Below are 18,407 nucleotides of genomic sequence, written 5' to 3'. Positions count from 1 at the left end.
GTGACCCCCCGCGCGCGTCCCTGGAACGTTTTCGTCCCCTCGATCGCGCCGCAGAAATGTCCGGTCGATTCGGGAACGATTCGCACAAACGACCGCGGATGCAGCCGCGACCCGCGACGGATTTTTGTCTGCATGCACGGGAATCGCATACCTGAGCGGCATGACGTCACGAGACGAAAAGAGGCAGCGAAGCGCGAACGTTTGATATCGCGCGCGCGCGCCTGCCTCCGCGGCCCGGGCCCTCTCCTCAGCGGAGGAGCCGGCTCTATAAATAGGAATATCCGGTCGCTCGCTAATTATACACCTATATGCACGCCCGTTCGCCGAATGGCTAATCCGCGCAAAAGCAGCCTGGGATTTTCTCGCTTTCGCGCGAGAGTTTCTTCCTTTTCTCCTCCCTCTTATCCTTGAAACGTCGTCGTATAAGTTGCCGCGGAAGGATAACGGACCGACCGCGCGAACGATCGTGTGGTACACGCGCTATTTCCACCCTATATTGTTGCGAGGAGGCTGGTAGAGGCTCGCGCATTCCTTCTCGAACAAAGAAAATTGCTGCGCGCGAGGAGAAAAAACGGGGCGTAATTAAGTAATTGCTCAACGGAGCGGTTTAGGATTCGGTTAGCGAAAGCGTAAAAAAAAAGCGGGGAAAGCAAAAAGCCTCGAGACGCTAATTGAACCGGCTTTGTGCCACGGTAAATTAACTGACGAGAATTTTTCGCTGACAAATCGCTCTGTCGGGTAGAAATTAGTAAATTATTATTTGTGTAGCATTAAAATGTTTGCGATCGCCCGCATAATTGTGATAATTCTCAACAACGTGTTTTTCGAGTCGGTATATCGCAATTATAACAATACTTTAGTTTTTTTTTTTTTTTTTTTACAATTTTTATATACACAGATCATCGTTCAATTAGTTATGATCGGACAAGGAAATGTACAATCGAAATATACTAAATATTTTTATTTAGACCTGCATATAAACACGCGAAAGATATATTATTTCGTCATATTATTTTATCTCATTTCGTTATGAAAGGGAAGATTAAAGCGGAACGTTTCCCTAATCAACGTCTGCGAATTTTTCATGTCAGTCTCTAATCGCATTCCTGTTCGATGTCGCAGGTTTTCTTCCATTGGACGAGTGAGGAGATAAAAACACCACCATGGACGCGATCAAGAAGAAGATGCAGGGAATGAAGCTGGAGAAGGACAACGCGATGGACCGCGCGTTGCTCTGCGAACAGCAAGCTCGTGACGCGAATGCGCGAGCTGAAAAGGTATATAAAAATTATTCGCCATGGCAATTTCCGACATCGATCATAATTGTTTGCGCAAAAATATGTATACGTCAGAATTTTATAATCGCGACGAACTTAAAAACGATTGAACTCACATGACAATTTATTTATCTTTCGAAATAGCGTTAAAAGTATTAAGTTAAATTATATGATAATGCATTTCTATAAATAGTTTTTTAAGAAGAACTAATGAGACGTTTCTCGATCTAAATAGGCTGAGGAAGAAGCTCGCGCTCTCCAAAAGAAGATCCAGACCATCGAGAACGAGCTTGACCAAACTCAGGAAGCTCTTATGCAGGTCAACGCAAAATTGGAGGAGAAAGACAAGGCTCTGCAAAACGTAAGTCAAGCAAATATTTTTCATTATTCGACGAACCAAGTATTCAGCATTATTGCCCGATCAAGCGGGAAATGAACTTTTATTTAGTAATTGTATATTGACTTATTGTTCGATCAAGATCAAATATTTGTGTATTTTGTGGACACTGTTCCGCCTATCCCCTTATTTTCTGCAGCATTCGAAAGCTTTCCATACCTATACGGAACTTCGATTGCCGCTCCAACGAACTCTGCTTACTCAACGAAATACGAAATTCGGAAATGAAAAGTATTCAAAGGGTTCCAAATCCTCGAAATTGCGAAAAGAAATATTTTGATTTTCGTGTTTCTCATTTATTCGCGTAATAGAAACAACGATGCAATTTTTATACATTGATATAGACAAGAAGAAAAGAAGATCCTCTTTTTCTCTGAAGTTTTTCATCTCAAGATCATTCAAATTGTATTCGTATCAAATAATCCAATATTATTATCAGATAAATTTGTAAATTTGATTTTTATAAGTCGAATGCCAAACAAAATTTTGACATAAACCGAGGACCTCTCGATTAGATTCGCAAAGACATGCGGCGGTGCGAGTTACCGACAGCGCGCGACGTGAGCGCGCGCCAACCGATGGCGCCACTCGCTCGCGCAGGCGCAATTCGTACCGCCAAAAGGCGCGTCCGTTCGTCCGTTCGTTCGCCGTTCACCGCGAACTCGCAAAGTCGCAAACAGCAAACAGCGCGTTCGCGACACGCGTACCTTTCGCGGCATTCCGCGTTGTTCGCTCGGGTATCTTCGGCTCTGCCCCACTCGCGCGTCGCACGACCGCATGGTGGGGATGTCGCTCTCGCTCGCCGTATGCGCGAGCGAGACAGACGCAGCGTGCCCAGCGCACGGCGCAGAACGGCGGCGGTTTTGTTCTTTGCGTATACGCGGGCTGCGGCGTGTGTGTGACGGTGCGACACAGCCGGTGGACAGTACGACGTTGGCGCGGGGGAGAAAACGTGCGTCGCGCGCGATCAGTCCAGTGACAGACAAGATGGCGGAGTGCCTGGTGCAGCGGTAGTAGAGCGCGGGTGCATATCGCACGGGTCGCCGCGTCAACGCGCGTGTTCGCCACCGCAGAGGGGGGGGGGAGGTGTTACGGTCGCTGGCGAGAGAGAGCCCTGGAGCCTGGACAACGCGACAACAGCTGGACGCGACATGGAGCGGACGTTCTCGGCGGCGGCGAGACGCCGCGGTCACCAGCACCATCCGCGGCACACCACGCGACGACGTCTCGACGCCTCCAGCAGAGGACCCGCGCAGTGTGGCCCTGCTGACACCGTCGAGACGTCATTGCCCGCCAGCGTGGCCGTCGACGAACGACTTGACGCGACGGAGCCGCGTCCGTCCGTGCCGCAGGTGACACTCGGCGCGAGATGGCCAACGAGGATCAGCCAGATGATCGAGACGAAGGCCTCGAGAACCCAGATCCTCGAGAAGAAGAAAGAGATGGCGGAGGCGGAGGGGGACCATAGGGACGACGACGTCCGACAAAGGCTCGCGCAGTGTAGCCCGGACGTTCCCGCGCTCGGCGACAGTAAGGACACCGCCGCCGAGCGCGGCGGGACGCAGGATCGGGCGGGCAGGAAAAGGAGATCCCCCCGATCCAGTCCACGCGACGAGAGCGATCCGCGGAGCGGGAGCAACTCGCCCGAGCCCGAGCACGCGGTCGCGAGGGCCCGCGGCGACGGCAACTCCGACGACGAGTCCGCCAACGTCGAGGAGGACCCGGAGCTGGCGGAGCTCGCCAAGCTACGTTGCCCGAGCGAGCGCACGGAGGTCCAGGCCGAGCGGGAGGCCCGCAGACGGAAGAGATGCGCCGACTATCCCGGTCTCGCCTTCGGCTGCTCCATATTCTCCAGCGACACGATGATGAAATTCAGTCTGATAAAGAACGAACTTCAGAATATCATGGGCAATCAGCTGAAGCGGGTCAGTATCGCGCGCGCCGCCGAAATAGCGGCCGCGATAAGTAAAACGCGCGACGGGTCTCTGTCCAGTCTCAAGGTCATCGAGACCTTGATAACGCCGCCGGCGCCGCGCCGCGCCGGTCAAGAGGTCCTCGGGGTCGTCTGCTATTTCGTCGGGCTCGACGAAATTATTAAACTCACAACTCTTTGAATGCTTGCGTTTTCTTCCCTCGATAATTTTGGTATTGAGAAAAACGATCCTTGAGCATTTGATAAAATTGCATTACTCATGAACGAGTCGAAGAACGTTAATGAAGCGTGAATGAAGGCGGCACACAGGGTGTACCGGAAAGATGGGGTACCCCGAATTAACTTGAACGAATGACGTTTTGGTCAATCCTTCTCTCCTAGGTCCTGAATCTAGGTCAAGTTTATGTTCACCACCAGATGTCCATTTCCAAACCCTAAAACTTTTGTATTTAACATTTTTTTTCAAAAATGTCATCCGTTCAAGTTAATTCGGGGTACTCATCTTTCTGGGTACACCCTGTATAATACTCGCGGTAATATTTTAAGATCATTGCCTTCAAAGTGAAGTCGATAATCGATGTAATATATGTTGAAAATGTTATCGGGCTTTTCTAGCGATAACATCTCGAAACATTACTAGCGCATTACGTTGCTGCAAAATCAATGACTCGCATGATATAGGAAGAAATAATTATTATCTGATTCCAATAACTCGAATATCGCAAGAATGTAACATGAATCTGTTATCCAAAATTATTTCAAGCTTGGTTCTAAAATCATTCTTTCTTATCTATGACGCGTACGTACACACTTCTAGTTGCAATAATAAAAACTGCACGTAGCACGAATTACGCGTAAGCGGCATTACCAAGATCGCGCGTGTAACACCGAAAATTCGCGGGAGATACTTACGTACGATTGGATGATACCTCGAATTTCGTATTATCGGAAAATAGCTTTTAATGACAATCGATACCACTTGGCGTAACGCACGTTTTTCAGACGATTAATCGATAACGTGATCGTTAAATGAAGCGAAAAAGACGGACGGACTTCATGCTCGTTGCGCGTTATTGAGTGCAATAGGCGTTTATTTGCAATTAAAATCACGCGAGAATTGTCGCGGTCATTTTCATCAATGCATCACGTTAAACTGATAGTTATTTTTGCGTGTGTCTAATAACATCCGTTATTATTTTCACGTAACATAACTGTTTCTTTCACGGTTCTAACAACCAGAACTGATTACCAACTCTTGCGCAGGTTTGTATAAAAAAATTAAAAAGTTTGAAACACTTCTGTTGAGCCTTAATTATCGCTATCAACGTTCTGAAATCATCAAATTGGCATTTTATCTGATGCATCAATCGCGACAACGATCGAATAACGATCGAAGAGTCAAATGACAAAGTTATGTAAGTTAATTTTTATAACAAACTGAATTAAATATCTTGTTATATAATATAATATAATAGGCTAAATTTGTCCAAAAGCAATTCAAGTCACTATATTTTCTTGATACGCGATCGTTTCGATATCTAACGTTTCTCAATACTTTCAAATATCTGTCGAAATTTATCAAGAAATTCCAATCCTCCGTTATGAATTACAGTAATTTATTGCATCGAGTATTTATTATCCCGGGTAAACGTCGAGATAAACCGAATAATATATAAGTTTTCGGATATTGGCAGCACTATAAAAAGAACCCGTTGCAAACAGGCCGTCCCTGGAACGACAGCCGAGAAAGTGCTAACGACGAATTAGGGCGAGATCCTCTTGGCGACAAATGGCATTTATTATTAGGGTTACTGAACGAGGACAATAGGTTACGCGCACACGATTCTCTTGCCTAATACACCGATAGAAAGCCGTTACCCACTAGATAGAATGTATCGCAACGTTATCTATTCCAATTTGAAAACATCCAAATCGTTCGTACTCCACTATTTTTTTCTGAATTTCTTTTCGAAATCAATATTTATCTATATTTAATAATATCTATAATATTTTTTCATTAATATCTATATTTTATTAATAATTACATTGTCCATTCGAGTTTAATTTGCCATTTACCAAATAATGCATCACATATTGTATATTTCGGTTTACGAATATCAGCCCGCTTTTTTCGGAATACTCTTTGGAGCAAAAACTGGAACATTATGTCGCATTGAGCTCTGTACTATGTTTGTCATTCGATTTTAAAAATGCTTTATTTAATTCCTCTACCATTATTAATTTTAATTTGAAAAAGACGTATAATCTGTTCGATGCAGTTTTTTTTAGTAGTTTTGTTTTTAAAGTTAAAACTGATATCGTTCTATGAGGCTCATGCTTTATCAATCGCGCGGTCTGCGAGAATTTACGATTAAATAATATATTGCGCGGATAAATAATTAATAGCGAGAGCACACATCGTATCTCTTTTCGAAAACGCGTTTTTCAAATCGTATTTTGTGCCAAAATCTGTCAGGCTTTATTAATCACTATCTAATTATAGAAGTTTTAAAAGTGGATAAATCATCTATCTTTGACGATAGAAAAATGCAAATGACACGTGTCTAAAAATAATTTTATTAATTTAATAATAACTAACATTGAGAGAGAAAATGAACCGGAGCAAAAAAAACGTATCTTTGTCGCTTGCGTCAACCTCCGCGTTACATCGGAGCCAACCGTGTATAATGGAATATACTGCATTACGGTACATCGAATCATTAAGTATTGCAGTATATTTTATGATGCCTCGATGACATCCGGGATCGAGACACTCTACTCGCTTGTAATGCAGAGGAAAACCAGTTTCAAGAATAAGATAATTGTAATAAAGGCAAGATAAAATACCTTCTTTATTTACATTACACCATATGATACTTACGTAATTTTTTATTCGGATTCAACCTTTGGATTTAAAAATCTTGTTACAGCGTTATTCGTTATAACGCTCGAGTTTCATCGGCGAACTTTTTTCTTCATCGCGAGAATTGAATTTGTCTCTGTCGTCAACTGTCTTTATTCTCGCCGGTAACAGCCAATTGAATCTCTCTTTCGACGACGATCGACGCTGCTCGCTCGTTGTCGTTATCGTCATCGGACAATGGAAAGCACCCTGATCTCCGGGATGTTCCTCTCGACGATACTTCCGTCATTCCTTTTTCGGGGGGCCCCACCCTTTTGCATATGCGTCTGGTTTGCATGCGAGTCTGCTCAAGCTTACACCCCACGATCCGACTCGTCAACATTCTAAAAATACGTGACGGCCGTGATCCAGCGAGACTTTTATTCGGGAGTGCGGGACCAGATTGCGTAAGCTCCCGGCTCCCGGAGCCTCTTCACGAATAAATCCGGCGCGTGTATATGCGCATCTAGGAATCGCATTGCACCTTGAGATGTGCAAAACACCTACGCCACCTCAATGATTTGGAACGAAGTCATTGGAACACATAATTCCAAAATTTTTCTTTAAAAATGTTCCTTATCTATTAATACATTTAGTCTCCCTCTTCCTTCCTGGCTTCTCTTTGTTTATATTAATCAAAATTAGAGACCGCCAGACTGCCCAGACTTGTATATAAGATTATACATTATAATTTTTTTCTTGGAGTGACTTTTTTCTCGAAGAACTTAATGACGCGGCTCGCGGCTTATAGTTTGAGGAACGGTGTTTTAAAAATAATTTAAAGACTCGGCTTAAACGACAAGAAAGCATCGGCGATCAAAGCTGCATCAATATAAATTGAAAACCCATTTGTGTCGTTAGTCGTTATCTCGGTTGCGAAGTATCGTTGCAAAACGCCCACGCATGACGCGGGGATTTGAAACGCGCGCTAATTTCGTTCGTCTTCGGCTCTTTGTCGCGCGATACGACCTTTGAAGCTCCTTCCCATGGCTGCCCTCCTCCTCTTATCGGCCGATGCGCGATGTTTCCACGCCACATTCCGCGATTTCTCGCTATTCCGACACGCTACCGCCATCCGCGATCAATGTTCGCGGACTGTGCGACTTGCGACACGCGAATAAACGTTCCTTCTTCGCTTAGGTGAAAGCCGAAATGACGTTCGCGGTCATCGTTACGAGAGTATTTTAGCCTATTCTATTTAGCTGCGTATATACCGTATACCTTTTACTTTGCGAGATCAAGGAAGGAAGAAGTCGCGCGAGAGAAAGAGAACAGTTCATGCGATTTCTCAACAACAAGATTGAAACAATGCCAAGTCGAGTATCTGGGAAACAGATGGTTCTTAACGGAATTTGGAACCGACGAGCTATTAAAAAGATCAAATCGAGGCCAATACGAGCCCGAAAACGCGGACGTTCGTGCGATAACACAATTACTTTATGCACTTTTAATGATTTTCAATTGATTTTCTTTATTTACGCTGAGTTAACGAAAGTAGCCGATATTGGCATGCGACGCGTGGAACATTTGACTATATTGATTATACTTTTTACACTGCAAAGTAAAAAGAGCAGAAAATCTGCTGGGAAAGTGCAGCTGCAGCAGCTCTTTCAACAGAATTGGAACAATGCCAAGTTGAATGCCATTCGGGGAACAGGTGTAAACATCTCTCTTGTTGGAATTTCGGGTTAACGAAATTTGTAATCGGAATCAGTACACCGGAATTAGCGCGCATCAAAAGAAACGTCCTATTTTCTAAAGTTAAATTAGAACCGACTGGAATCTGGATTTATTCGGCTTCACGGACATGTATTTCGATTTCGCAAAGCGACAAGACCTGTCTGACGCAAATCTATTAACTAATTATGCGAAGCGTTATGAAATCAACACCGCGATAACGTTCGAAACTATTATGCGTGAAATTATTTATTATTACTAATTATGATTATAGCTTATAATCATATACTTATTACTAATTATGATTATAAGCTATAATCAATTAGAATGAAAATCTTTTGATCAGAATAACTTGCTTTTTAATAGTAATTACATAAAATTCAAATCGGGATTGATTCGAATTACGTGGAATATAAGCGAGAATCATTTTATCAAAATATATAAATCGCGATAAGGGAGATTAATTGCGGTCGCTCGTTTAATTAAATTACCGTTGGTATTTACCAACGGTACTTTGTGAGTTGGGCAGAAATAGAACGGTACAATATAAAGTTTCAACACACGATGATGTGCCGCGGAAATATGCGATTGTAACAATTGTATATATAACAAATGCAGTGGGAAAAGTTATTACGATTGGCATTCGAGCTTATTAACGTGTTCGACATTCTGCATTTCGCTTCAATGTGCTATTCATATGGAATCAGCAATGCTTATCGCGCGTTTAGCATGTTTCTGCAATGACGAAAGATTTGCGTCATATTCAGTCTAACCGAAACGTGAGGCACATCATAACTGTCCCGTGGTGCCGAGTGCATTCGTATTAATTAGAATCGATTTACACACATCGAGCGGATATGTTTCTAGCCGGTAGACTTTGATATTCAAAGTGAATTTTTGCAACATGTTTCGGAATTTATTTCTAGATAATTACGAATTTAAATTTTACTGGTTTATATTTTTATCATCTTCGGAAATTAACGCGCAACGACGAAATTATTTTATCTTTTTTAATATTAATAATAAACTATTATTAATTAATAATAAATATTAATAGACTGATAATTGAACTTTTATTCCAATTGCTTCGGCGATAGCAATGCCGATTCAGATATATTCCTTGATAAAAATTCAAAGAGATTTCAATTATCGAAAAAGCAATCGTGAGTTTTCCTTCTTTTTGAGTAACTGAACAGCTCAATGCACGCATTATCATCCACTTATATTCCGTTTGGCATACGCAAGTGACACGCGATTCCAGCATACGAAACCTTGGTAATTATCTGACTGCAATTGTTACGCGACATTCCTTCCGACTATCATTTCCGTTTTCGTTATCTCGTTTGAAGTATGACAAAAAAATGCGCGCGTTATCGTTGAAGCATGACAATAAAAGATGCGTGCGTTATCATTGAAGTATGACAAAAAAATGCGCGCGTGCGCTGCGTGAGAGATTCGATATACAAATAAGTATATTAGATTGTATCTGTAATGCCGCGTGATAAGCAACGTGTGTTGGGACGGCTTTATCGCGTTATAATTTTCTAAAGGCCCGCGAACAGTTCCGCGGGAGAGTGCCATTTTCATAAAAGGCATTCAGCGCAGGATGCTTGCACGTGTCGGTATGCGACGTGGCATATTGGATCACAGTACGGTCTCGTTAGATTGCGCCTTTACAGCCGCGACGAACGGACGTTTGAAATTGCCGCTTCAAGGACGGAGCGATCCAAAAGCTTGGCGTATGGTTCTCGGACTGACCAGAAGAGGCACCGAGATCGTACCTCCGAGCGAATTGAGCGCGAATTGAAACCCGTTCGTTGTAAATTGCGCTTAAATTATTTCAAATTTGAGAAAAACTACCGATGTTTATTTTTTCATAAATTTCCGGAGCTCTTTTCTCGTCACGCAAAACTTTAAAAGTAATAATAAGCATGAATAAATAAAGCGAGTAATATACAGATACGAGATATTATTAAAAACATAACGGGACAAAGCGATAAAAATAATGGAACTTATTTTGAATAAAAAGAAGTATTACAGTTAGTAACTTTGGCGGAAGTATTATAAATCGAGAATTAAATAAAAAAAAATTTCAAATTAATATTAATCACGCATGGTTGCATAAAACATTTATAGCTAAAATCAGATGTCTCTGATATCTCATACCGCAATTTTACAGAAATGGGAACCGGGAACTACATCCACATAGATAATTATATAAATCTACATTAATAATATACTTCAATCTCACTTCAATGTTACAAGATAACATTCCAGTGGTCGAAGACAATTGACATTTCATTCAGAAAATCGGTTATTTTCCACAATAATTGATCCACGTCACGGTGGCTCGTCTCGATCGCATAAACATAAAAGAAATTGCCGTCATTAATCGAAATAAGCGGAAAATAAACGAAAGAGGGGCGACAGCAAGGGGTATCGATAACAACGCACGAATTGTCAGGTCCGGTGATTCGAACGGTTGGGCGCGCTGGCGACGGGCGCGGTATTTCCGGGGCTTTGCGCTTTGCGCGCGGAGCCAGCGACGGCGACACGTCGATCGGCGTAGCGATACTCGGGCGCGCGCACACGCGCGCGCCTCGCGATTTGTGTGCCGCGCGGCGCGGTCGAGAGAGCGGCGAGAGCGCAGCGCGAGGGCCGCGAGGGGTACGTACGTACACCGGCGCGTCGGCGTCGCCAGGCGTGGTCCCCGCGGCGCTGACGCTCGCCGACGGCCGACGCCGCGCCGGGCTGCCTTCCGGCCGCGGCGTTCGCGGGATCGTCGAAAGAAAGAATTCGACCGGCCTGGCACGCGGCGGCCCTTCGGCGCGGTGGCGCGGTGGCGCGGCGGCGCGGGGCGGGGGCGCAGGGCGCAGGGCCGCGCGCCGCGCCGGTGGGACTACTTGACGCGCGGAAGGACGCGGCGCGCACGCGCGCCACGACCGGTCGCGGCCATCTTGCGCTCCAGTCAACGGCGGCGGCCGCCAGCAGCAACTCAGCCAGTGGTCGTCAGTGCACGACAGCTCCGGGTGCCCCTCGACGAATACCCGCTCTTTCTCTCCGTTTCTCCCGCACCCGCGCGCGCGCGCACACACACACACAGACACACATACACATAAGACACCGGTCGTTCTTAGCGCACAGTCACACGATCGCATCCTCGCGTCGCCGCGCCGTGCTTCGCTCTTCCGTCGGCCGAATCCGCGTGGGAACTCTCGACCGGACCGGCTCGCGTCGTCGTCACCGTCGCCGTCGTCCGAGCGTTCCGAGCGTTTCTTTTCTCTCGCGCCCGCTCTCGCAGTGCCCTTCCGATTCCGCGGCGTTTTAACGTGACATATATATATATATATATATACTGCACACACGTCCGGGGGTCTTTCACTGGCCAGCAATGTCGGCGCAAGTGCAGGGCACGCTTCTCGACGTGCTCAAGAAGAAGATGCGGCAGACAAAGGAGGAGATGGAGAAGTACAAGGACGAGTGCGAGGAGTACCAGAGGCGGCTGCAGGTGGAAGTGATGCGCCGCGAGGAAGTGAGTGGAAAAACCGAGAGCCATCGAGAGAGTCATAGTCATGCTCCTTTCCTGCGTCCTCTTCCTGCCTGCCGCGAGGCACCGACCCTCGGAAACTTTCCGAGCGCTCCCTTCGTCCGCGATCATCTCTCTCTCTCTCTCTTTCTCTCTCTTGTTCTCTTTCGTTCTCTCCCTCTTCCTTTCTCCCCGTCGCGAAGCCCCGCGATAATATCGTGACTTTGCGAGATATCAATTTCGGCAATAATCGACACGGGGCCGGCGATACACGAGAGAGCCACCATTGGCCTCGCACACCGATCGGCCGCCACACGATAACCGGAGAGAGAGAGGGAGAGAGAAACCGGAGAGATAACTCTCGGCGCAAAATTCCTCGCGAACAGGTTTCCAGGCGGAACGTTTCATTGATCCGAAGCGAGGAAATCGGAGAATTTCTTTACGCGATGCTGCCGACGATCCCGATTCTCTTTATAGGTTCTCCCGTTCGTTCCGATCGCGCGGCGAGGAACGCGCGAGCGTATAGCGCGAAACGCCGGAGCCGGCGCGTCCGCGGCGGTTGTAGGATCGATCGCGAGTGTCAGACACGTCGTCGTCGTCGTCGTCAGGCTGGGTCGGGCGGGTGCGGGCGTGCGAGGGGGGAAAGGAGGGTCGAGAGTCGTACGTCGACTCTCGAGGACATTCCTGGTACCTACACACCGGTGGCGAGGACCGGCTCGTCGAGAGTCGCCGCCGTCGCGCGTCGCCGCGGCCGGCTTGTCCCTCCCGACGAAATTCTACGTGCGCGAGTCAAAATATTTTAACGTGCTTAACGCGGAGCCCGACCGCGCGGCGTCGGCGTGACCGACCGAATCGATCACCGCGCGGTCGCTCTCCGTCGCTTGCCGTCACGCAGTCGACCTGACAGTCGACTGAACCGGATATCCGTGCGAAGGATCTTTCGCCCGAAAGCGCGTGGGACACCGAGCCGCACAATTCTCCCGCACCGAGATCTCCAATTGAGTGCGAATAAAATTTAAAAATCGACATGCGGTCAGGTTTTCATAAGAAGACATTCCCACGGCCGAAACGGAGCGATTTCGTCGTTAATCGAATATGAATGAAATTTGAGTTGAAATGAACTTTCGATCCCATAAGTACTTTCTAATCTGTTAGTAGCCGAAGGTAAGATCGTCAAAGATTTATTCTGATAAAAATTGTATTTTTTTACAAACGAACTTTCGTCACGACCTTTTCACTCGAGAAAGTTTTAGAAATGCCATACGTGTCAAATTTGATTGTACTTGGACTGATTAATGATTCAGTTCTGTGCTGTTAATATTTGGTAACTGAGGATCCGCGTCAAAATGCGTTATGATAAATGATAGCGCGAATTGATATGTTTATTAAAATTCTGTGAATAACCAATATTATATGTATGGATACATAACTAGTTATCTGTAATTTATAAAAAAAGTCATTAATAAATATTATATATAAAGTTATATAATGTTATATATATAGTCATCAGTTATCATATATCTAAGTGTATTATTAGTTATCTGGTATCTATATATATCTCATACTAATAATAAATATATTTATATACAATATTAATTGTCTTAATATATATATCTTTCAAAAGTTTTTGCTTTCACATGCAACGTTACTGTATGAATTGATGGAAAATAACGTGACAACAAATAAGCACGATCCGTAAACAAAATTGTGGGATTTTGTCCCAAAGAAACTATGATCCCCTTCAGTGAATTCTATTTTGCGCTATTATAATACTAATTGATATATACTGTTTTGTTCTTTAGACTTCAGATTCTATTCAATTCGTGAAACGCTCAGTACTTTGAACAAACAAAAACCGAATGTGCGATTCGTAGAAACTTTATTACTTCAGGCTACGGTCAACGTGACGCTACAAATGCTTTGGAGCGTTCTTCTTCTCCTTCTTTCTTCGTTGAAAGAAAAGAGAAGAGGAATGCTTCGAAGCATTTGTCGCGTCACGTTGACCGTAGCTTAAGAAACCGTGAGAAAAGATATATTCTTTTTTTTTTTATTTATGTAAAACTGTTTCCAAAACTGTCATTAATTTGCAGCTTGCGATCCAGGCATTGCAATTGGCATAAAAAACTTTGTTAAGTGTGTACGTTGTTTATCTCTGTCATAAAACAAGCTATATACAGCAGTACGAAAGTGCATGAAATCTTGGGTATGTAAGATTGCTCGGCAACAGCTTCCGTTACGCCTTAATCCGTTAGGCTTTTCTTACCTCGAGACTACCATATTCGGACAATTACCAGTCTATATTCGTTCCGAGAGAGACTTCTTATACATATTTTTCATTGGCATCCTTTTACACGAATCTAAAAGTTCAATTCGTATAAAGCTATATCTTTTCATTGATGCTCTTTCATATTTCACAGAAATCTCCTCTAGTTTATTATAATTTAATATTATTGGAGAATCCATTTCTATATATTACCAAAAAGTGCTTTAACTGCTTCATGATCATTTAAAAATAGATAAGAATTGTTGCTTTTAAAAATTCTTGACAATGAGACGTACAGTAATCTGCGCTCCATATACACAAATACATAATTTTTTTACTGAAATTTAAACCGTATAACGCGAAATAACGTTCTTTCCGCAATGTGCTGTTATGTCACGGATATGATCGTTCTCAACACGTCGCGAATTTTTCGCGACGAGGCGATGAGATCATTACTGGAAGGGCTTGGAAGTTACAGCATATTAAGTCACTTTGCCTATTTACGGCCACGCCAGCACGCCTAAAGCACACAGCTACGTGGCGAAGTGTGCACAAGTGAAGCGAGCCGGAGCCTCCCGGCGAGCCTCGTTCATCAGCCTCGATTTATAACGGATTTATACTACAATCTTAGCCGTTTCTCGCTCTTTTTTCGCTCACAAACGGCGATGTAACGCGCGCGCCTTGTCGACCATGCACGAACACCGGTCGTCGGGTGTCACGATCGGTTGATCCGCAAAACCGCTCTTAACAAGTGCGACCTGTCGCGACAACTGCGAGATACTGGTACACGTGTGATCAAAGTAATTAAATCCTCAGGAAGCGTATACGAAAACATTTTTCGGTTACTCATATTTGGGATTTTTGTCAATTGAAAACAAATATAGACAAAGAACATTTTCAAATCGTATAGCTTTTAATTAGTCTAATTTAAAAAACTGATATTTTATAATTTAGAAACGTGAAAAAATTCCTACGTAGAATATTTTATTCGAATATTATTAGCACACGGAGATCTTTTGATTGTGGCTTTTTGAAATTACTATGGGCTGAAAGATCGAAAGCCGAAAGTTGTGCAATTGTATTAAGTTCGGGTATAATGACACACAGTTATATTGTAAATTCAGCGCTTCAGCATGAAATGCAGCGAGTCGTGAAAATATAAGGTGATCCGTATATTGCTGAAATCGACGTATTGCTCTTTTGCTTTAGCTAGATCAATATATAATTTACTTAAGACAATTTTTTAAATTTCTTAAATTAATTTGAGGAAAATAATGATATCTTTTTTTTTTGCGAACTGCTTTAATGGACATTTTATGCTTTCTACAATAATATTTGTCGATAGCTTCTGTACATCATTCTGCTTGAGCAAACATTATTTGTCACGAAATATCAATAAAATATTTGGCGGACGTTTACGTAATACCAGTTTAGAATAGAGATATTGAATGTGTCTCGGTCACGTCCTTTTACACCATCAATATTTCATATTTATTTTAGGTCGAAGTATTGATCGTATCTGAAAGCAATTTTTGCAAATATTTGCATGGAATGCCGGATATATCGCTTCTATCGCGCGTAGAACGTAGATTTGTTTTGCCATCGGGCCGTATCGAAGAAGTCTGTCAACCGTTTCAATGTCCTGTCGTATAAAATAGCAGACGTCAGTATCGTAATTGAAAACACATACCAAACTCAAATACGTGATTATTCATTACGGATAATCATTATTCGCGTATAAGATTATAAATCTTTATTATAACATTTTGCCTCGCATTTTGTTATATCGCGTGCGCCGACCAACAACCAGTTAACGATTTCGTCTTTCGGTTATACATTCTTTATAGTCTTCTCAGTCTGTGTCATTGTTTTATTTTTACCTCCGTATATCAAATACAAAAATCTGTTACGTTTGCAGGATAAATAAATCCATAGAAATTTCGTATGTATTGAAATGATATATATGTGACACGACAAATCGAAAAATAATTCGCAGTTAAATGTCTGGTCTGCAAGACTGCATTTCCGCTCGGATGTATAACAGCGCAACGCCGCGCCGCATTTTCCGGCGCAGTGGCGAAAATCCATCGCTAGATTTCAACGCGCACTCGCGATAGAATATTGCGCCCGATAGTGCGCTGAATGCGTTTTAAAGGCCAACGGCGACGGACTCGGTCAGGCTGCACTAATACGCTTTTGTCACGGAGCAACGAAGTGCATTGCTGCGCGCGACACCGCGATTTTTCTGGTTTTTTCCTCTTCTCCCTCCTTAATTCCTCTTCGATTCCGACGCGATGATAATGAGCGATCTGCCGTTTCGCAAGTTGATTCAATTATACGCGGCTTATCGTCGCTCAGACGGGAGGATGCGAGGGCGCGATAAGGCGAGTCTTATTGATTTGCTCGCGCATTCGACGCGACGGGTCGATCAGGCGCGAAAGCGATCTCGAGGATTCGGAGTGACCGTGTCTTTATTGCCGAGAAGTTTACATAACAGAATCTCCCGACGTCTCTCCCTCTCGACGTTCCTCACGACGACGCCTTGAATTTATTTACAAACGAATGCCGGTCGCGCACTTCGCGGATATCACACGGAGCGATGTAAAATAATATCGTACGCCGTGATTCTTTCCGCCTCAGGAATCCGCCTTATACTTCGATTGCACGCGCACAGCCGAAAGACAAATAATGGAATATAATCCTCAATGAAGTTTTCATGTTAAGAATCTTATCTGCAAAGATGAAACTCCGATAAAACTCATAAATGCAAAAAGAGCAATTTTAGACGATAAAATTATTCCTTGGAAAATTAATAGAAGGCTTTTTTCACATCTACAACTTGCGAATGTATAATCTATACGTTCCAATAAAGTTATCACAAAGGCAAATATGGAATATATTATTTTTGAGAAAATGATAGAATTGCTTTGAGGAATAGGAAAATCTATACATTCCAATAAAGTTGTCATTGTCACAAAGGCAACATATTTCATATAGGTGTCTTTGTGAGCTAATGAAATATGTTGTCTTTGTGACAACTTTATTGAAATGTATAGATATTTTTCTATTTTTCAAAGCAATTTCGTCATTGTTTTTATAAATAAAACTGCAATTTCAATTCCTTCAAGATCCCACATGTATATTGATCAAATATCAGTGCCTGTAATGGTGCGTCTCCACCTGCGAGTAAGAACTCTCGAGAGCAAAAAGAGAGAGAGAGAGAGAGAGATACTCTTGAGAGTCTCTCTCTTTTTCTCTCTTTTTGCTCTCGAGAGTTCTTACTCGCAAGTGGACACGCACCATAAGATCCAGTCTTGAAAATATACTTGCTTTACTAAATTATCACCGATCCCTTTAATCGCGGTCGACGTCGATCGGACTGCAGGACGAGTTAAATAGATCGTGGTGGAAGGCTACGAGAAAGGGTCGGACGAAACGGAAGTTTGGCACACTTACCAACACTTATTGCCGCGGACATCGTCCATATGTGACACGACCTGTCCGCTCGACACAAGTGCGCGAGTGGGCGTGCCGATTTCCTCCGAATACAAAGTTCGCGTCGTCTCGCACCGGTAAGGTAACACCGAAAGCGTGCGTAGCGTTGCGCGTGCACGCACTATATCGAGTGTAGAACAGCGTGGCAACGCGAACCACGCGCCGGCCAGGTTTCACAATCATTGAACTCGCATTACTCGGTTGCGGAAGTTTGACGGTATAGCAAGCGAAAAAAAAGTCACAGAAATTGTGGAATAAATATAAATGTTTTGTACGGACACACGGTGTGTTTTACGCGACAATTATTCCAAAATATCAAGCAGTTTTTATAAATAACAGGAAAATTTCATTTTGTATAACTATTTGGATTTCATTTTGTATAAACCACGTGGATTATGACAAAACCCAGATACCCTTACCATCTATTGTTTTAATAGAAACAGTGAACAGAAAAATGAGTAATTATGATAGTCCAGCAATTACTAGCGATGTGGTAGCGCGGTTTGTGATATCATGATTACGTTTATGTGATTATGCAATCGTTGTTGTCAGTCCGCTGACATCACCCCCATAAAACCGATATAGGTGCGCCGAATTCCATGAATAGCAAGTTCACGCACCGTTAATAAAGTAACGTTGTTAAACGACACGTTTCCTGCATTCGGGATGAATTAGGGTCTTTTTACTATAGGCGCACAATCGTAGGCAGGTGCAGCTAACGAGGACAAGGGCCTCAAATTGTGTGTACGCGGATACACGCGTGTAATCGACCGTTAAGTAATTTACATCCGTGAAAATCGCACGCTTCGCTTAGCTTTATACAATTCCGCTAATAAAGTTACAAATTATTATTTTCAAAAATAATTGCGACTAAAATTAGTCCCTCGTCTATATCATCTAATCTTTCTAATCTAAAATTAATTAACTTGTACTAATA

The 18,407-nt window shown here is 43.5% G+C and overlaps 1 protein-coding gene across 21 annotated transcripts in view; it reads left to right on the top strand.

The window, feature by feature from the left end:
- Positions 1-18,407, top strand: part of Tm1 (tropomyosin 1) — a 40,546-nt gene that overhangs the window by 4,068 nt on the left and 18,071 nt on the right. For 8 of the 21 annotated variants that reach the window (XM_077403263.1, XM_077403297.1, XM_077403312.1 and 5 more), the window contains exons 2-3: positions 1,123-1,277; positions 1,513-1,638. In XM_077403263.1, coding sequence (XP_077259389.1) covers positions 1,164-1,277; positions 1,513-1,638 — 240 coding nt within the window. In that variant the 5' untranslated portion in view covers positions 1,123-1,163. Of the gene's footprint in view, positions 1-1,122; positions 1,278-1,512; positions 1,639-2,489; positions 3,600-11,097; positions 11,719-18,407 lie in introns of those variants that run through there. The other 13 variants (XM_077403200.1, XM_077403191.1, XM_077403181.1 and 10 more) reach the window with 11 other exon arrangements.

The sequence above is a fragment of the Temnothorax americanus genome, unplaced genomic scaffold (assembly GCF_048541705.1).
Source record: "Temnothorax americanus isolate GAGA-0224 unplaced genomic scaffold, ASM4854170v1 Scaffold1, whole genome shotgun sequence".
Classification (NCBI taxonomy): Eukaryota; Metazoa; Arthropoda; class Insecta; order Hymenoptera; family Formicidae; genus Temnothorax; species Temnothorax americanus.
This window is presented reverse-complemented; position numbering and strand designations above follow the sequence as displayed.